A 21,586-nucleotide genomic window follows, 5' to 3' on the forward strand; every position below is an offset into this window, starting at 1 on the left:
AGAGAAGAATTTGAAATTTGAAAAAATTATTTTATTCAAAAGAAAGTACAAGTGAAAGAAATCAGCGTTAATTATGTCATCCCAGTACATTCTAACGGAAAATGACAAAAATAATAAAAAAAACAGTAGCTATATTTTTCTGAGTTATTTTTCTCAATAAAATAACATTGGCGGCCCAAATTATTATACCGGCTGTTATGATGGTTATAATACTATTATTTAAAAACCATGCTCGTGCTTGGAAGAAAGAAGAGGTAATGAGGTGAAGACGAAGGAGATAAACTGATATTAATCCAACAATTAATATTTACATATATTTGTGATATGGATTCAACGTAAAAGACTATTGAACTATTGTTGCTTAAGAGAAGATTTTATTTTCTTTTCTTTTTTCCAAGAGATACGGAAAGAATGCCATCACCCCGTATTTGAATGCATGATTTTTTATTTAACACCAAGTGCTAGAAAGAGGAGCCAGGAGTGCCAACCAAAAGATCCAATCTAACTGAGTATGGTTCATCTGACTTGCTCTTAATTATGTGATGGAGAAAAAAAATTAATTTCAAATTGCATCATGATATCGATAGGTACCATCAGGGTGTGAAAAAGTTTCAATGCCCTGATCTTGTGAGACAAAGACTAATATATTTCAAGTTAGCCGGCGAGGACTTTGCTGATAGAGATACCAATCTTTTTTCCAGTATGTGATCTCCTCAGTCGTTTAATATCTGATGAATGCCCCTTCAACCCATCAGAGTATTAAATTAGTTTCATGCTCTAACGATTGATTTCCTGCTCCAGCGGCCGACGCACGGATGTCAATGGAGTGAGACTGTAAATGGCAGTATAGATTGTATTTGGGTCTTACGTTGTCAACACACGAGGACCAAAATCCTATCAAAGCAATGCAATTTCAACTGGAATGGCAAAATATGACCCGATCTGCCAATCTGACCCATGTTCGATCCGTCATAAATAGGTTTGGGTTTGACCTAAACAGGTTCGGGTCATAAACATGTTGACCCGTTTAACCCGTTTATTAATTGGGTCGGATACAGATTTAAGATGTCTGATCCGTTTAACCTGTATAACCTGTTTAATATATGGGTCAGGTTGGATAAAGGCCACAGCCCACAGCCCACAAAGATAGATCAAGCTGTCACCCGTTTAAAACTTTCTCTCCAAGTTCACCTGGGCACCGCTGCCCTTTTTTTTTTTTGGTTCAACCTCTCCGGCTCTCCTTCTAGTCCACCTTCTCCCCCACCCTCGAGCTCGCCGCCTTCGACCCCTCTGACGGCGCCGACGACCACTCCTGCCTCCTCGACCTCCTCTTCCGCCCCCGCAAGCGGCCTCCTCCCTCCCCTTCCACCGATTCGTCGCCGAGCCGGTCGCTGCCCGGTCCTGCTCCTTCGTCGGCAGCTATGAGTACATCGCCCACGAGGTCACCGCCGACCACTCCCACAGTCCCATGGCAGTGCCGCATCCTCCTCTACGAGCTTCTCTACAGCCGGACCCCCTTCGTCGGGATCCTAACTCTAGATCTCCTCCAAGGATCCTGATCTTTGCAAGGTATGAAACCCTAACTCTAGATCTCCTCCAAGGATCCGGATCATCCCTTGGTCCGTGATCTTTGCGAAGCCATGGCGTCTGGGTTCCCGGGGCGCAATCTCCGCGGGGGCTTCGGGTTCGGAGCCGGAGCTGCGATCCAGATGCCGCCGTTGCCAAACCGATCGAAGCCCGCCGGCGGCTGGAGGTCTACTAAAGCGGTGAAGCAGAGGACCCATCTCGCCTCTCCCATCTCCTCCGACGGGCCATCCTTCGAGACTCCGATCCAGATGCTGCCGTTGCCGAACCGATCGGAGCCCGTCGGCGGCGAAGGAGAAGCCGCGACGGCCGGAGGTCTACTGAAGCGATGAAGCAGAGGACCCATCTCCTCCGATCGATGAAGCATAGGACCCATCTTGCCTCTCCCATCTCCTCCGACAACGGACAGTCCTCCGAGACTCCTCTGTTGAAATTTTTCAAGCTGCCGAGGTCCCAAGCACAATTGTTAAACGGGTCGGGTTGGGTCGGATAGGTGGGGATGAGTTGGGCAGTTTATTAAACAGGTTACTTATTTAATAAACAGGTCGGGTTCAGGTTTATGATTTTCTGACTCGACCTACATCTGACCCGACCCGATTGCCACCCCTAATTTCAACGCCACTTCATATAGATCCTCTTCCTCCAGGAGGAGGAATTGGAGGAATCACGGAAGGAGTGGGAGTCTATGATCGTGCCTGGGTCAAAGTATGCCCGTCGAGCAGGTGGCGAAAGAGGGGGCGAGCACCAGTGGACTGGGTGAATAGCTGGGAGGGGAGTGCTCTCGTGCGACAATATTCGTGCTATGAGTAGACATTCCATCGAGCATCTCGACGCCGAGACATGGGCGACCACAGGCCAGGGAAGGAGCCACTGGGTGACACTATGTCGAAGGCCGAGGTGGTGCGCCAGCCTCTGAGGATGAACACCACCGGACAGTCGTGGGCAGAGGTGGCTAGGGCGTTGTCTCGACAAGCGACCTGAACTCGGCACAGCATCTCGGATGATGAGTTGAAGGTGGCACAGTAGATCTTTACCAGGGTGGTGGTGGTGTCGCCGAAGAGACTGGAGAAAGCCAGAGAAGCTTGGAGCGCCACCACGTTGATCTCGTGGAGAATGGGTAGGAGTGTGCCGATGGATTGGGTGGCCCGGGAGTTCCGATTGAAAGGGAAGCTCGACTACGACCCTAAGGTCCTTCCCATGACGGGCGAGCATCTCCTTCTCCAGTTTAAGGGTGAAGCCGATCGGGAGTCGGCCTTAGCGGGTGGCCCATGGGTGGTCAGCAAGCAGCTCCTCGCGATGGAATGGTAAGCAACTAGACTTCGTTGCTGGAATTAAGCAAGTATGTAAGGCTACGGCGTGGGTTCGGCTCCCAGGGTTGCTAGTGGAGTTCTGGAAGCTAGAGGTGGTGATGGAGATAGTGGCGGCAGTAGGCAGGCCGATCGCAGTAGATGGCTCCACGGAGCAGCGTTGCCGGCTGGGGTTCGCCCAAGTCCAAGTTGAACTAGATGCGAGGTTACCTTTGACGTTGGGGTCTTCGTCTAGGGCATGGAGTGCTTCTAGCAGGCTTTCGTTTATGAAAGCCTCTTTTTTTTTTTTTTTTTTTTTTTTTTTTTTTTTTTTTTTTTTTTTTTTGGTAAAAACGGCTACTCATATCATATAGATCGGACGTGAGTACAGCCCTCCAAATCACGGAAAAGCAAAAAATACAACTGTGAAGGGACGTCTGCATCAGACGTCCACAAAAAGACACCTGAGTGCCGAGCGACAAAGGAGGCGACCCAGTCTGCTGCCCGGTTCGCCTCCCTAAACACATGTGCTGCATGGAAGTCAACCATCATCTGAGCCACCCTACGGGACTCTCGGATGAGGGGATGGCCATCCCCAAACCGATCCACACCCCGAATCAAATCAATCACCACCGCTGAATCACCCTCGAGGTACACCCGCTCGGCCCCGGATATCTGCCTCGCATAGGAAATACCCTCCCAAGCCGCCTGCAACTCTGCACCCACCACTGTAAATCCAGGCGTGCGTCGTCCACCTGCTGCGATCAGCCTACCACGATGGTCCCTGATGACAAATCCAACCCCTCCATACAAACCATCTGCCGACCTGCTACCATCAAAATTCACCTTGAGATAGCCAGGGAGTGGGGGTGCCCAAGAAACAAAGGCAAACCATGGCGCTGAAACAGCGTGATGAGCACCCCAGATGTCCCTGACCTGCCCAGAGGTGACTACCGAAGTCGCCCCAATAACCTCCCTCGCAAGCGCCATCGCCCGATCTACCACCATCCTCGGAGGCGCCCTCCTACCCTCAAATATACCGGTATTCCTGTCCAACCATATCTGGTAAGACAGGTACGCCACAAAAATCCCTACCTCAAGAGATCTGGGCCGCCGCACGGAATCTCTCAGCAGATGGATCAGATCCTGCGCCAGCACCACCGAGGCCGGTAACAGTACCGATGAACTCCTCCATATGTCTCGAGCCCTAGGGCACTGCAGCAGAACATGCTCCATAGTCTCCTCGATATCTGCACATATCTCACAATACTGAGAAATCCTCATACCACGCCGCACTAACACACTCCTAGTCGGAAGGCAGCCCCGCGCCACCTTCCATATGAATAGTGCCACACGCGGGTGAATCCGCATCCTCCATATCCACCGCCCCTCCATCTGTCACACTGGCTCCCTACTGAACACTGCATGAAGATCCCTAGCTCGCACCCGAGATCGTCCCGTCGGTATCCATACTAGCCTATCCGCCTCCCCCCCCCCGGGGTCGCTCGGGCTAGGACCAACTCTGCCAACTGCTCCCCAAAGACCTCCCGAACCAACTCCTCTCTCCAACACCCTCCCTCAGCATCCAATAAGTCACTGACTCTCCACCCTGCTAATCTCGTCGAGTCCACCATGGTCGGCATACTGCATAGCGGCTCCGCAAACAACCACCTATCCTCCATCACATCGATAGACTGACCATCGCCAATAGCCCATCCAATCTCCGGAAGCACCATCGTGGCTCTGGCACACATCTCCCTCCACATCGGGGAATGACGCCGTCCCACACGCACACCCGATACCAAGGCGCCATACTTAGCCCTCATCAACGAGGACCATAGACACTCGGGCTCAAGCACAAATCTAGCCGCATGTCTGGCTGCTAGAACCTCACGCCTCGCTGCCAAGGCTGGAACCCCCAAACCACCACAGCTGGTAGGCTGGCATACCACCTCCCACGACATCAAGTGAACACCACCTCGGCCGCTACTCCTCCCCCATATAAAGTCCCTGAACAACCGCTCCAGGGATCGCAGGAATCTCATCGGGACAATGGCATTGGTAAGCAGATAGATGGGGACCGATGAAAGAACCGAACGCACCAAGGTGATCCTCCCTGCCATAGATAGAGTGTGCATCCGCCATCCCGCTAATCTGCGTCTAATACCAAGCTCACAAGGCATACAATCCCCACTCCGCAACCGCCGAACAGACAATGGAATACCCAAATACGTCATCAAGCCCACCTGCTCACCGACCCCCAAAGTCTCCAATATCACATGCTTCATAGCCAGTCTGATCTTCGGGCTGAAAATGATAGCTGACTTGGTCAAATTGACCCTCTGTCCTGATGCTGCACAGTAGACCTGAAGAATCTGACCTATAACCCGTGCCGTCTGACGCGTCGACCTGGCAAGAAGCAAACAATCATCGGCGAATAGCAAGTGAGATATCGCAGGGGCCCCAATCGCCGGCCTATAAGCCTCCAACTCCTGAGAATCCACTGCCTGGCGTAGGGATCTAGACAAGGCATCTGCACAGATAATAAACAATAGCGGGGAAAGGGGGCATCCCTGGCGCAACCCTCCAGATGACACAAAGTACCGGGACGGCGTACCATTCACCAGAATGGCAAAAGAAGGGATCCGAATGCATCCCATAACCCATCTAATCCACCTCTCATGAAAGCCAAACCCCTGCAAAGACTGCTCCAGGAAATCCCATCTCATCCTATCATATGCCCACTCCATATCAAGTTTGATCCCCATCAAACTTCCCCTCACCGGGGCCCTACCGAGATCAAACATAAACTCCTGGGCAATAAGCACATTATCAGATATGCTCCGCCCCTCCAGGAAAGCCCCCTGCTCCGGACCAATGAGTCTAGGAAGAACAACTCTCAACCTGGCGGCAATGATCTTAGCCGTAGCTTTGTACAAAGTCGTACAAAGACTAATCGGCCGGTAATGACTCGGCTCCGTAGCGTCCTGCCGCTTCGGAATCAAGGTAATAAAAGTCTGCTGCCAATCTGCCACCATCACTGCCGTGTCGAAAAACTGCTGAATGGCCGCCGTCACATCTCGTCCTACAATCATCCAATATCTCTGGAAGAACAGCGGCGGGAACCCATCCGGCCCCGGGGCCTTGTCCCCCTCAAGGGACCACATCGTCTCTCTGATCTCCCTCTCCGACACCGGTCTGATCAATGCACCAGTCTCATCCTCAGATACCCCTGTCGACGGCGGTGGTATGCCCACAGTACTCCCTCCTGTAGTCTGCTCGGTCCATCTGGCCCTGAAGAAACTGACCATGATCCTCTGAATCATATCCGGATCCTCTGTCAACTGCCCATCCTCACCCCTGATAGCTCTGACCCTGTTCTGATGCCTTCTAATAACTGTCGCCTGGTGGAAAAATCTGGTATTTCTATCCCCCTCCAAAATCCACTGGACCCTCGATTTCTGTCTCCAGAAAATCTCCTGCTGTCTAAGAAGGCAGTCATGTAGTGACAGAAGCGACCTCAGCTCTACCATCTCCCCCTCCATAAGGCCCCCCCCTGAGCCTCCTGCACCTGTAATCTGGCAATAGCCTCCTCTGACTCCTCGATCCTCCTAAAGATATCTCCAACCTCCTCGCGATTCCATCTCCTCAACCGCCTCCTCGTCAACTCCAATCTCCGGGACACCCGGTACATCGCGTCCCCCCTGACTGGTGTCCTCCAGGCCTCCCTCACCATCCCCCACGACCGCGGATAGCATAGCCACATCTTCTCAAATCTGAATGGGGGTCGAACTGGAATGTGTACATCTGTGCTAATCAGAAGAGGACAATGATCAGACGCTATCCTCGGTAAATGACTCACCCGGTGATCCGGGTAGCACTGAACCCATCCAGCGGTCCCATAAGCTCTATCGAGTCGCTCCCACACTCTAGCCCGACCCTGCTGATTATTGCACCAAGTATACCTAGGGCCCACGAATCCCAGGTCTATCAAACCAGTCGATGTCAGAAAATCCTGAAACTCCGTAATCTTCCTCTCAAAAGTAAACTGTCTACCCCCCATCTTCTCAGAAGGATCTGTAATACAGTTAAAATCACCTGCAACTAACATAGGGTAGCCCACCCTGATCAGCTGAGAAATCTCCTCCCACAGTATACGTCGCACCCTGAAATCAGTACTAGCATACACCGCGGCAAATACCCACGGCCTCATACAACCCTCCGAAATCACCATAATCACCTCCTGGGAACAGACATGGAAAATATCCACCTTACATGGCCCCTGCGCCCATGTAACAATAATACCACCTGATAGCCCTTGAGACTCCACTGAGTAGAATCCCCATGACCTCGGAACCGCTCTCCTAGCTTTCTGTAAGCTCTGTCCCGACAACCGGGTCTCCAAAATTACACAAATGTCCGGATTATGCTGCTGCACAACCCTCCGAAATGCCGGGGCAAAAGAAGGCTTCCCCGCGCCACGGCAATTCCATAGAAGAACCTTCATAAATCACCCATGGGTTTATCACAACCCCCTCCCCCGGGGTTGCAATCATGGAAAACCACCTCCTCCAAGGTCCCTCCACTAGCCGGCTCCACTGGACTTACCTGCATAACCGCTGCCTTTAATTGGAATAGAATGTGGTTGTGATCCCCTCCATCAACGGATCGTGCCACAGTACCCGATTGCTGTGCCGTGCCACCAGCAACATTGCATCCCGCCACAGTACCCATAACCCCCTCCGTCCCCCCACACGGCAACACACTGGTCCCCCCAGCTCTTCCACCGCCATTAAGGTCCTCACTAGAGCATGGATCCCTCGCCTCCTGTCTCCCAAGAGCACACTCCCCACGGCTTGACATGGGTGCCGTGCCGTGGCCCAAAGAACCGGGCGAAAGGGAAACAGATAACGAGTCAAGCACAGGAGCCTTACCTCGCCTGACATTGTCCGAAGCCGTCCCACGCCGATCCAGCCCGTCCTTACGTCCCACCTCCTCGATCGCACAAAACGGAGGTCGCCGTCCGGCTGCCGAGAGGCCTGCCGCTGCCGAGCTTGCCCTCTTCACTTTCCTTCCAGAGGCCGCCATCATCCCCCGCCGTGATGTGTCGCCGGCCCCCCTGCCATCGCGCTCCGCCCGCGGGGGGCGGTTGCTCGTCGCCGAAAGCGGTGGAGGAGAACTCCAGCTCCTCCGATGGCCCCCAGCGTCCGGCCGACCATTAGCATAGCTCCCCATCGCACTAAGCCCTTTTGACCCAAACCCACGACAGGGGCTTCTGGACCTCTTCCTCGGACTCGGCCCAATCCCACCACAGCCCGGATCAGCATCCGACCCATCCAGTGTATCAGACACCCGGCCCGGTCCAACAGACAGCCCGCACTCACCTGGGCCAGTTCCCCGACCCACAGCCGCACCGAGTCGACCCCGCCCCGACCCGGCGCCTGGCTCGGTATCTGCTTCGGGTTGACTCAGCTCACCCGTGGCCGTCCCCGCACCAGCCATCGTGACGTCCTCCGGCGTCTTCCTCCGCGCCACCTTGGAAGGCTTCTGCCACCCTTCAAGGTCGACCGTGAGGATACCCCAGAAGAAATCTCACTGGAGCGGGAGGGAGTGGTCACCGGATCCGGCCGAGAGCCCTCCTCAGCTGCCTCCTTCCTCGGCACCGGCTTCTTGGCCACCGACTTATGCCAGGTACGGCTCGTCACCATCCATGGCCCATACACCGCCGGCTCCTCCACAGCATCCGCCACCCCAAGCTCCGGTTCAGCAGCCCCCTGGTCATCCACTCCAGTACCCGTCATCTTCCTCCCCCCTGTCTCCATCGTCTCCCCCAGACCTACCACCGGAGGGAAACGCCCGCACTCCGGCGCCGCGTGCCCGATCCGACCGCACTTGGAGCACGGCGCCGGCAAATTCTCATAGACGAAGCTTTGCCAAAAAGCCTCATCGACACCGCCGGATCTTCCCCTCACCAGCGTTCCGGGTTTAAGGGGGCCAGAACAGTCGAGCTCAATTTTGATTCTTGCGAACCCAAACCTCCGCCCCTGCTCCGTGAATCCATCCAGTGCCAACGGATTCCCAGCTCTAGCAGCGATCTTGTAAATGGTTCCCTTCCTCCAATAGTCGACTGGAAGCCGTGGCAGCCGGAGCCAGACGACCACCCTGCCTACCCCCGTGGCACCGGGCACGAAGTTCGGTCGCCACCTCTCCATCGCCAACAACTGCCCGGCCACCATCCAGGGGCCGTTCATCACCGCAGCCTCGCGATCATTCTCCTTGGAAAACCGGAGAACTGTGACCCCATCCATCAGCGGGAAGACCTCCACGGTATAATCCAACTGGCAAACCCTCTTAATCTCCCTCGCGATCCACTCACCTGGCACTGACCTCCCCAAACTTCTTACAATGATCGCCGTGCTCCTCCATTCCGCACGAGCGACCTCCAACTCCTCCTCCGAGATGTCAACCACCTCGGCGGAAAACCTCGCCTGCAAAACCTCCAGCTCACGGGGAGAAGGCTGCTGGCAGGACCACGCCGGCTGCCGAGCAGATCCCCTTGCAACATCCGCCCATGAGCGCTCCTTCATCACACCCCCCCCACCCTGCGCAGCAGATCCCCCAGCTTCCCCGGCCACCGGTCGAGCCGAAGCCCCCTTCCGAGGATCCATCCACCCCTCTGCCAACCCCTGGTTTGCTTTCGCTGGAAGCAAAAATAAAGAGATGTTTTATGATTTTTGCTATGAAAGCCTATTGGCAGTTTGCTTTTGATGTGGCTGGATCAACCACGGGGAAGGGCAGTGCAAGTTATCCCCCTTGTCCGTCGGCGGCACCACGGGTTGGAGAGTTAGTGGTGGATGGGGAGCGTCCCAAAGTCCGCGACGGGATGGGAGCACTCAGTGTTTGGCCCCTGGCTGACTACGAACTGGGAGAGGCCGGCCAAGGAGTGTGTGGGAGGCGACAGGCCGAGGGAGAGGATGGTGCCACCGGCAATCCGGAGGTCAGCGGCCACGAAGCCGATCCACCTTGGAGGGTCGTTGGCTAAGCCTAGCTCCACCCTGGACTTGGATGGGGGGCAAGTCCCGTCCAAGGTGGCACGAAGGCAACCACCAGCGAAGGATGGGGTGGCGGATGGCTCGGGCTCCGGCAGAGGGTCGGGAGCGATGGAGAAGATAACTCCTAGTCGACTCTCCAATGATTCGGATGCTTCTAGGGTGGGCCAGGGGCCCAGCGGGCTCGAAGCCCATCTAGTTCGAGAAGAGGCGGGCCGGGACCGCCGACTATAGGTGCGGGCATGAAAGGCTTCGTCCTAGAGCTCGGCCAGCGCGATGGAGCGCGCGCGACGGGCCAAGCGCCGCTGCGGATGCAGAGAGGTTTGGCGGATCAATGAGGGCGGTCCGGGAGGAGGGTGTCCTTAGTATCCTGGGCCGGGGTCATTCTGGTTCTGGGCCGAGGTTGAGTATTCGGGCTAGGGCCACGGTCGACTATGGGACTGCTAGGCCTAGGAGTCTGGAACCAGCCACAGTGGTGCCCTCGCTGGTTCTAGCCGCGGGTGCTTGGGGTGGTGAGGCCTCCTCTTCTTCTTCGCCCTTTGTGAAAGTTTCATCTGGGTTGGCTAGGGGCATCTGGGTCTCCCCCTCCACTGCTATAATGCCTAGGTATGTATTCACTTCCTACGAGCCCCCACACCTGGCCATCTTAAGATGAACTTTGATGGTAGTTTGTCCGTCGGTGGAGGAGGCACGAGTGTTCCCTTTGTGATTAGGGATCACGAGTCCAGGCTGATTGCAGCAGGAGGGCGGCGCACCTTCAAATCATCTATTCTGGAGGCGGAACTTAGGGCCGCATGGAAGAGTGTCTCCTATGCGAGGTGAGTTTTGGAGGCCCAGTGCATCATTCTGGAAGGGGACTCAGTGCAGGTGGTTGAGTGGATTCTACGGGAGGAGCCGCGGGCTTTCGACCATCTATTTTTAGAGGATGTCCGACAGTTACTGCGGAAATGTTCTTTCAAACGATGTAAGTGTTTCGGGCGGCAAATAAAGCTGCTGACTGCATCACCTTTTTTGCTGCTCATCATTTTGGAAAGATTTTTTTGAATACGGTGTGTACCTATCTCTCTATCATTATAGAGTATTTTGTCTTCGATTTAGTTGGCCATGCTTACAACCCGTGTACTAAGATAAGTAAGTACTAGCACTCTCTTTCCGGTTAGGTCACTTTGCCCATTCGTATTAATTGATCCAAGTACCATGCGCCACTGTTTTGCGTTGAATCTTTTGCTAGTTGAATGGATGGGACGTTTTCCCGATTCCAAAATCACCGTCCAGTAGTGATGTGAAGCTAGAGCTTTAAAATTGCATGCTGTAGGGCCACAGCTGGTTGTTTGGACTCCGTCTACTCCCATGCAACTACTCGATGCAAATGCTACAATTCAAGGGTAAAGTAGGGATGGCAAACTGGTGAGACCTTAAATAAAGGCCAGAGAAAAAGGAGCACCTCTCAAATCCATCAGGCTGGCTGAGGAAAAGCTTCCGCAGAAGGGAATAACTTTTTTTTCCCCCTTTTTTTTTTGAGTAAAAGGGAGGCTATGAGGAGGTTCACAGTGTTGGTGAATAGCTATTTATATGAAATGAAAAAACTTTGGGAATTGAAATATTTTTTTTAAATTAATGTAGCTAAATTTAAATATGGCTCTTTTATTTATTAGAGAAAATATGCTTTTGATTTATTAAATAAGTATAAATTGACTAATTGTAAGTATATATGGAGATCAATTAAATCAAATTTAAAGTTAAGTAAAAAGTAAAACAAGCTTTCCAATAATCCTACCATGTATAGATGGGTTGTAGATAGTTTGATTAATTTGACTATCATAAGGTCAAAAATTTCTTATATGTTGGCGTTGTTAGCCGAAATATGTAAAGTCTTCAGCGGCCACATCTTCATGCAATTTTACAGATTCTAAGATATATTGTTAAGACGGTTGATTATAGTATTTTATACGATAATAATTTTTCAGTCAAATTAGCAGGTTTTATAAGTACAGATTATGCTGGTGAGGTGGACACATATAGGTCTACCACTCGTTATTCTTCTAACTTGAGATTTTGGTCTTGTGTCTTGGTACCGTAAATGATAATCTACTATTGCACTGTCTTCTACAAAGATAGAATATCACGCAACTGCGAGGCAGTTTTGGAGTTAATCTGGATCATGAGATTAATTAGTAATTTAGGTCAGGATACTCACCATATTCTTCTTCTTTTTTTTTTGATAATGAGAATGGTATCCGCTTGATAAACAATAAAGCACATCGAGATTCATTATCACTTTATTAGACATAAAATTGTAGATAAAAAAAGTTAATTAGCTTTAGTTTTTATAAAAGACCAATTAGCATATATTTTTATTAAAGAATTGATGGTTAAGCAGTTTGAAGTTTTGTGCTGCATGCTCAGCATTGTTAATTTATAATTCACAACGAGGGAGAGCGTTGGAGTCATCAGAATCTCTAAGAAGTTTCTTATTTGTTTTTTATATTTTTATGTGTTAATTTAAGTTAGCTTGGTACGAGCCTTAGCCTCAATTTTTCTTCCTACATCTCTTCGTTATTGTTTTGGTATTTATTCCGAATCATGTGCCGACATGTTTCATCAACTTTTTGGCTAGCATGCCGTTATACACAAAAGAAGTTACCAAAAATACAAAGGCGATATAGACATTTTTCTATCTTTTTGGAAAGTGGTCCCAAAAAGAGAAAGAAATATTTAGCTTTATCCGTACAAAATTATTGTTGGATCGTGCAGTTGTCGCTTTGAAATTTATGCATAAATGTAGAATTTAGAGTGCTTTAAGATTTGTATATAGTGCGATCGAATGAACGATGTTGCGGAGGATACAACCTGAATCGTGTGCCGACATTTTTTTTTTGATTAATTGTGATTTTTCTCAATCATTGTACTTTTTTTTAGTAACTATTGGTTTTGGATTTGATCCTCAAAATATCTATGCTGTGCCTGTGCTCACCGACGAAATAGCAAAACTATAAAAATATAGAAAGCTTAAGAGTCATGCTGGAACAATTAAGGATTTTTTTTGATTAATTGTGATTTGTCTCAATGGTTGTACCATTTACTGTAGTATCCGGACTCTCAGGATTTGATTTCCAAAATATCTATAATTTGACAACTATACTCGAATCATGTATAGGTAGATACTTCTTGTGAGGATCCATATAGGTATGTGTTTAGTCTTATATCGGTTATTTGCTTGGCAGATCTTGGATACTTTTACAGGATCAAAGAACTAAATATTATCTTCTAACTAGTCATTTTGGATGAAATCCTACATTGTTATATATGGTATCAGAGCGGATCGGGCCCATAATCTATCTCGACTAGGAGATACGGCAACACGAATCTATTAGGGTCAACCACAAGCCGAACGTGATGCTTGTGATTAGATTTGAATAATTTTGAACCCTTAACCTGACGGAGACACCAAGAAAAATAACATCAGTAGTATGGACATGAGATATTTAAAACATAACTCATTTATATGGCTAATAATGGACTAGGTTTAGACTTGCCAAGCTTATCTAGAATTCCGCTAGTAGTGATGTTACTATTAGCACCGTTATTTTGTCATTTTTGTTTGCTGCTTTCCATGGAAATGGCAAATAACAGATGATATAGCATCTATCCTCTATCAGGCAAACAGCAAATTAACATTATTTTCTGATCCCTATTATACTAAGACTTGTTAGTAAATCTTCCTTAACATATTTCATAAGAACTATTGAGTAACTAAATTCCATTAGGAACTAGTAAATACTTTTCAATCCATATGAGATACAGCAGTTCTTATCAATTCTATGCAAGGTAGGGAAAGGCATTCATATGGCTACCCTGCAACTCTTAACATTTCGTTGGGAAAGGCATTCAAAGGCATTTATGTCCAGAGTGACTGCCAGAAGAATGATACAATTTTGAGTATTTTCATTGTAGTATTTAGAATGTAGCTTTCCAAACATCATTGTTTTCTTCACTTTCATTTCTGCTAAAATGTTCGAGGTATCGATTAGTGCTGTTCGCTCAACTTTGTATGGTGTATCTCGCAAATTCCCTTGGAGGTACATTAATCCCTTATGCTACTCGACAGGAAGAACTTTGACTGCATGAAATCAGCAGATCCTAGTATTCATCCAAATTAGGGTTTCAAACATTTTGATCTACAAAGTTAGGGTTTATTGATCGTTGATCAAAGATTAATTGTGCTATGAGGCGATCCATGGCAGGCACGATGAACGCGAATATTGAAGTTCAAGTGACAGTTGAGTTGGTCGCAGCTTGATGCTCCACACCATTCAGCATTTCATGAGATAGAGAATGATTCCGAGGAACATGTGAGTGTGAGCAAGCAAAATACCAGGTTAGAGAGAGCCATGAAATCTACCAAGGCCAACATTATCCTCCTCTACAATTTTCGAAATCTTGGGAACACCTGTTCTGAATTGGATCCGTCATATTTCATGTTGAGCAAGCCATTGGGTTGTCTAACTTTTAGTTGGGGATCAAACTCGTAAATTCAACCAAATATTTTGATGAAACCAAGCTGCAGGAACATTTAATAATCCCTCATCTTGCCAATTTGTTACAGGATGATGATTACATATATTCTCATATATATCAACATTACATCCTAAAATTTACCTCTTCTACACTCTTTAATTAATTAGATTTTGTTTATTTCATGCTAACAGGTATGGAAACTTAACCTAGTCATCAATCTAACAACCAGCATTTGACTATAGTATACTTGTATTAAGTATTTAACTACTAAATCTTTAATTATGAGCTTTATTAGATTCCGATGGCCTGTAGAAATAAACTTTTCTGCTAACATATTTACATCGGAGTGATTGGCGCTTCTTCACATCAATGATATTTGCATAGTTGAATAAGTTGTAATCACATTTCAACTTAACATAGATCAAATGAAATGCCAATGCAAAGGGTTTAGGAAAGATATTAAAGAAATTGGATCAGCTCTTTAGCGTGTTCTCACCTTAAGCCACTTACAATCGGCCCATGTAGAAATTGGTCGCATTTTTGTCATTGCATCATGCCATTTACAATCATATTGATAATAATTCCATCATTATTCTGAGCAAATAATTTCAACTTAGCAGCCCGAAGAATAAGAATGGGTTTGCAATCATCTACTCTGTGTGAGTCGAACTGAGACATCAAAAGTTGTGAAGAGTGACATAGCTAGAGTTAGGTAGGGCTTTGCCCTACTCATTTGCTCGCAAAATTAAAATACAAAAAGATAATAAAAAGAGTCGCATGTATAAAGCACACTGTAATTGTTCATAAAAGAATGTTGGTTAGCCAGCCAAATCACACATATTTGCGCCAAATGAGTGTAAATTTATATATATACATTTTATTATCTCATATAGCATATTGTAACATCAAGGTCCAAAGACTGAGAGAGAGAGAGAGAGAGAGAGAGAGAGAGAGAGAGCCATCCAAAAGCCATCACTGTACCCGTCCGGGTTTAGCGAACCCAAATCCAGAGGGAGAGAGCGAGCCTTCCAAAAACCATCACTGTAGCCGTCGAGGTTTAGCGAACCAAAATCCAGAGAGAGAGCGAGCGTTCCAAAAGCCGTTACTGTAAGAGGCTTCCGAAAGCCAGATACAACGAACCCAAATCCAGCCGTCTATTCCCTCCCCTTGGCGTGAGAATCTCCTAGAAGCCACCTGGCCCCACCAGCAGCCCTCCCGATTTAAATCCGAGGAGAGCCGTTAGCCGCCTCGCCCCCTTTCCCCGCCCCCTACCCAGCAGCCAACCAACAATTTCTCATGGAAGAAGAGCCTCCCAAAGGAGGTGGAGGGAATGGAGAGACCAAATACCGAGGCGTCCGGCGCCGACCGTGGGGGAAGTATGCGGCGGAGATCCGCGACTCCGCCCGGCATGGTGCCCGCATCTGGCTCGGCACCTTCAACACTGCTGAAGAGGCTGCCCGGGCCTACGACCGGGCGGCGTACGCAATGAGAGGTTCGCTCGCCGTCCTCAATTTTCCTGATGAAGTCCCTTCTCGGAGCACCGGGTCGGCATCCACAAGCTGGTGCACGGCGGGGGAGCAAGGGAACCAAGTGATTGAGTTTGAATACTTGGATGACAAGGTGTTGGAGGACATGCTGGACCATGGGGAGAAGGGTGGCAAGAAGAAATAAAAGGCTGTGTGTGCGTGTGTGTGTGTGTGTGTGTGAGACACACACAGAGAGAGAGAGAGAGAGCGATTTAAGCCCTTGCTTTTTAGAACTGAATAGTTTTGTCTGTTTGTACTGCACTGTTACTCCTATGTATGTCTACCTCTCTTTCTTTAGCTCTTGGCTGGTTTTCATAATGCCAATAAAAGTTCCTTTCTCCCCGCCAAAGGTTGTGTAATATAACTTGTCAGAATGCTAGCAATTCTGGTGTTTAGACGAATGCAATTAAGGTTGGAGCTCCAGTTACTATCTAAAGAGATATGTGTGCCTGCACGCACGCTTATGCGACACGCATGTCTTTGCATGTGTGCGAGTGCGTGCGTGTGTGTGTGTGCGTGTGTGTGAGAGAGAGAGAGAGGGGGGGAGAGAGTGAGCTGATGGGTGATGGGGTTGTTAAAGCTATGGTACTATTTGAAGAGCTAGGTAGAAAGTCCTTTTCCATTAGATGGACAAGAGACTAGGTGAGACATATATATCAACTTCATGAACAGTAATTAAAGAGCAGAGGAATGCCACTTCCATCATGCTAACCTGCTGGTGGTCTCTCTCTAGCTTTCTTGACTCTTGTCGCATGGAATTTATTTGCACGCTAAGAACGTTTGCTGCAGGCTTTTTATTTTTATTTTTTGTGAGAGTAGGAGGGGCTAATCCCAGAGGTATCCCCAAGGCTTTTAAGCAGTCGTGCATGTAAACCAAGGGTTTACATGCACTTGAGCCAAGGGCAAGAATTAAGAAGGGATTTTGCAAGCTTCAAGCATTAGGTGTTTCCTCAATAAACTTAAAAGCAACGCAATACAAAAGCCCCATGCTTTTGCTCGCAATGGTTCCATATATTAGTTGGATGAGCAAATGAATAAAAGCTAGTTTGGGACGTGAATAACATATGCCTTGCAAGAAGAATTCACGTGTTATAACCTCGCCGTACTACTAAATTCCTTGCTCCACCAAGAACATCGAATGACAAGTTCTGATGTTCAAGATAGAGAAATTCCCCCTACTTCTCACTGCCGTTAGGCTAAAAAAAGGATTCCGAGGCAAGAATATAATAGCCTTTGGTTTATCTGATTTTGAAGAGGCGAGAAACCGTACCATTATTTAATAATACAATAAGAAGAGATGGAGATTATGTCATGCATCCTGTCATTTGACAAGGTGCAGTGGATGCAGCGCGTATCAAATCCTTTGACTTTTGGAAACACATAGGTTGAGAAATTGTATCCTCCGCCATATGCACCTCGCCGGACACCATCAATCACATCATTTTATTTTTATAAATTATATTTATTGTATGCTCGTCTGAATTATTAGCCTATAAAGTGAAAGGGAATGATTAACATGATGCACGATAATATTGATGCATAGGATGCAGGATATAACTTTTCGAATAAATAAAATAGTTGCACATTATTGTTAGATTTACAAAGTTAACATGCTCTCTAGATTTGGAATGTGATTAAAGTTATCTAGAAAAATTCAGTTTCTAGAAAGGTGGGGCATATATTCTTATATGACATTCTAGTTTAGAAAAGAAAATTTCTGCACCACACTATCATATTCACCATTCCATTCTCCATCCAACGTGGCATCTCGTGGATTGATTGGAACCAATCACCTCCTGCCATGTCGCTAGGAATCAAGCCGACAAATAAAATAGTATGTGTAGGATTTTTTTTTTTTGGAATATAAAATATAGGATTACTACTTTGAATAGCACTCACTTTTTCTTAGGTCCATTATATTGAAATTCTAACCTACGAAACCCCCAGCTACCCTCACCTTTATGCGGGTAATTTGGCTTTCAGAACAACGGCTCTTCGAAGCCTTGGCTGTCCCATTAATTAAAGTGGAAAATTATTAAGAGCTTGTTTGGATGATTAGACTGAAAATTCTATTAAATTCATAAAATTGGACTAGTGTAACCAGCAAAATCATAGAATTATAGGTTGGGCTAGGCCTATATTCATAAGAATCGAGAAATAGCTTTGGTATGGGCCAGCCCATCCTACAGGGAGAAAAAGATCTCATCGGATCTGTTTTTTCTCTATAGGATTTGGGTCGGCCCACTCCAAAGTTGTTCCAAGGAAGTGATGAATATAAAGTTAACCTAGCCTGTAATCCTATGATTTTGCTTGTTGTACTGACTCAATTCACAAATTAAGCCAATAGAATTTTCAGCCTAATCATCCAAACATGCCCAACAGTTTTTCTTAAAAGAAGAGAAAGTCTGTTTCCTACCCTCTATCTTATAGCCATCTCATTCCTACCTAGGAAGGAGCTTAGGCCCTGAGTCTGTGCCACTACTCATGAAATAGGGAATTTATATATATGAATGTTGAAGCAATGACTAATGCCTATCGGGCCAAACTTTGATGATTGAAATTGTTAAAGATGTCGGTGAATGTTAAAGCAGATTATATGTACAATGGATATGCCTAAATAGATGCCAATATAAAAAGGAAAAAGCTAGAGATCATCCCTCGTTCATTGTCTTTATATAGAATTCGGTGGTTTCCATCAAAAAGATATGAAATTTGGTGATTAGTTGATGGTAGATGAGGTTGGACTGATGGTATCGACCCATTTTTATATGACCCTAATCTTTGATTGCCACATCAGCCTATTAAACTGAGCAGTGATTTATTAGATGATTAGTAATAGTGCTCGTGAAAAGGATAAACGTACGACGATGAATAGATGAAACATCAAAAATAATCCTTCTAACTTGCAAGTAAAATTTGTACGATGCATTTATTTTTTTCCATGATAGACTAAAATTGGAGATAATTTGGTCAAAGAATCTCATTAGTGACTTCTTTGCAAGCTAGAACAATTTGAACAAAAAAAAAAAATGGATTTATACTCATGCACCACAAGAGTTTTACTTCTTTTACCTCGGCCAAACTTGGAGTTAGCGCTAAACTAGGTTTTGTACACTATACGCAGGGATAGTGGATTTACTTGAGATCATTTTAATGCCCTATTTTCCGAGCAGCTCAATAGGAACCACTCTGTGTTCGACACTAGGATACTGTTTCTTAGGAAACTGTTTTTAGTGATCGATTGAGTTGTTAGTATACCAAATTGATCATGTTGAATAATAGCAGGGATAGGTAGATCGAGACAATGTTCAATTTTGCCTTAGCAAAAGGTGTTAACATTTCTAATAGGACGAGAACATTGCAAAGAAAGCAAAAAAGAGTTGATAATACACATGTAAAGAAAGAAAATAATAAAAATTGATTATATGGAGATTAATTGAGTATAAGACAATAATTCTTCCAGTTGAAATAGTCATAACTTTAAGGAATTAAGATGCAAGAAGTTCATTGAGGCTAATGAAACTTCATTGTGGTTGCAGATAACAATTGGTTTGTCAAAAATGTTGGAGACGTCCCGGCCATGGTTTGATCTTCTTTTTAAAACAAGTAACCACATATGATTGCAAGAAGCTACCTCCAAAGAACTACTTGGAATCATCGGTACCCATGTTTCCGGCAACTATATCTGGTTTCTAAAACTGCTAATCAGCATTTGATCCAACATACCTAGCTTTTACCACATGCACTGCTCATCGAATCTTAGTGCTCGATGGACTTGATACGATCGCTTGCCCTATATCGGTGCTTGAAAACTATTTTGTGTGCGGTAGAATCGGCTTCATTTAGATAAAGGTGAGACTTAATTAGCCTCGTTGATAAGTTAAAGCTATTATATGCTATGTGGCTTAATCAATTTTGCAATAAACATGTATACGGTGGGATGCACAAAACATTTTTGTCCTATGTCCTTTCATGTTGATTTGCTTACGTATTATTGTTTGTGCATGCGATGATTGTCCACATATATAGCTTGCATACATAAAATCTGTCACACTATTTTCGTAGAACATATATGATGAGCGGTTAGTCAGAAGCTATCATGTTAGTGTATGAGAGTATGCATGCCAAGGACTGAACTTGGGCATAACAAGTAGTAGCAGCCTTTTTAGGAGCAATAGAGATGGCAGGCATTGGGTGCGTTTGTAGGAATGGATTGGGAGGGTTATGTACACATTAATTCATACATGGAACCATCATATACATATTTATGCTTCAAGAAGATCTCCTGTGTGGGCCAAAAAAAAAAGAAGAAAAGAGAGATGAAGCCATTTGATTATTGGATGGTGAATATATTCTTCTTGTGGTTAAAGCCTATAATGACTGAGGTCTATGAGACAATGGGCCAATCTACTCTAGAATGTTCCTCAACAAAAGCTTGATGTTTTGGAGTTAGTCTGCTCTCTAAAAGATGACACAATTTTTTTTTTTTTGTTTCTGTTCTAGCTTATACACAGCTAATAGATTGCTATCTTCTTTGCTTTCTCATGGGTTTGTTTGGTTACAACTGACAACTGCAGTTCTGATCTAACAAACTTTCTACTTTCTATAACTCATTCTCTCTGTACTTACCAATTCTTTTAAAAAAGTATTGGATGGCTTTTGCCTAAAAAAGTACTTACCTAAATCTCGTCTGTTTTCTGGATTTGGAAAAGCGTTAATTTTCAAGAACACAAATCTTACGATATGTTGGAAATCTTCTATGATAATCATCCACGCTTTAAACATATCTTGATGCCTGAAAGTTGGATAGACTGGCCCTTACGTAATGACTATATTACCTTAAATTTTTATGAAATACAAGTTGCTCAATGAATGATAAGAAAACTAATGTTCACCTATACGACACAACTCTAGATTTCATTCAAGTCAAGGAATATTTTTACCTTCTATTCTAAATGAAACGGAGTAGCTATACTCTAATTCGTATTATGGATAGGCCTAAAAAAGGCTTTATTGCTATTTTCGAATGTGGAAAAAATTATATCTATTTTGTATGAGCAGAAATAAAAAAATGAATCAAAAGAGTTCTGCACCATAAACTTTGTACCGCGTATATCACTTAGACCGACCTCGGAAAGTGATGTAAGCTAGAGTGAAAAAATAGAATAAATATTTTTATGGTCAACTAAAAATATAAAAATTATTTTTAAAAATATTATATATTTAGGCATCAGCTTTTTATCAAAAAAAAATATTTTAGTAAAAAAAATTACCGCGGACCGGACGAGCGCCCGACTTTTCAACTGAGGGGCCAAAGTTCCACTAATTCCTTTCGGCAAGCCTTGTGCTTCACTTTGGTCCTTTTGCTTCAATCATCAAACTTTCAACACCAGTCTTATTTCCTTGGAAAGGAGCTCTTAGGTCACCATGTTTGTGGCTAAATTAAATAGCCTGCAACGCCCCTCGGACTGAACTTGTACGTACGAGGAGAGGATAGAGGTTATCAAAAAGGTGGACATATGCCCTGCATCTGGCACGCATCAGAGGTGGGGTTGTCACGGTCCAACATCATCGACCTTAGGTTCAATGAACCAAGTAGGAATATTCTAGGCGTTGCGAAGCA

General features: G+C 46.2%; 1 protein-coding gene and 1 long non-coding RNA gene across 2 annotated transcripts; one reads left to right on the top strand and one right to left on the bottom strand.

Moving 5' to 3' along the window:
• Window positions 1-2,787: 2,787 nt before the first annotated feature.
• LOC149752759 (uncharacterized) lies at window positions 2,788-11,223 on the bottom strand. The gene is made up of 2 exons (XR_016396718.1): window positions 9,618-11,223; window positions 2,788-3,165 (listed from the first exon to the last, which is right to left on the bottom strand). It is a non-coding gene; the product is annotated as an uncharacterized LOC149752759 (long non-coding RNA).
• A 4,470-nt stretch (window positions 11,224-15,693) lies between these two features.
• On the top strand, window positions 15,694-16,769 carry LOC113462179 (ethylene-responsive transcription factor 14-like). Its single transcript, XM_026802050.4, has one exon. It carries the CDS (start codon window positions 15,734-15,736, stop codon window positions 16,106-16,108), a length of 375 nt encoding a protein of 124 aa, XP_026657851.1. The 5' UTR covers window positions 15,694-15,733; the 3' UTR covers window positions 16,109-16,769.
• Window positions 16,770-21,586: the final 4,817 nt, after the last annotated feature.

Source organism: Phoenix dactylifera, chromosome 10 (genome assembly GCF_051530095.1).
Source record: "Phoenix dactylifera cultivar Ajwa chromosome 10, Ajwa_hap1_PhDact_Kaust_v1.1, whole genome shotgun sequence".
Classification (NCBI taxonomy): Eukaryota; Viridiplantae; Streptophyta; class Magnoliopsida; order Arecales; family Arecaceae; genus Phoenix; species Phoenix dactylifera.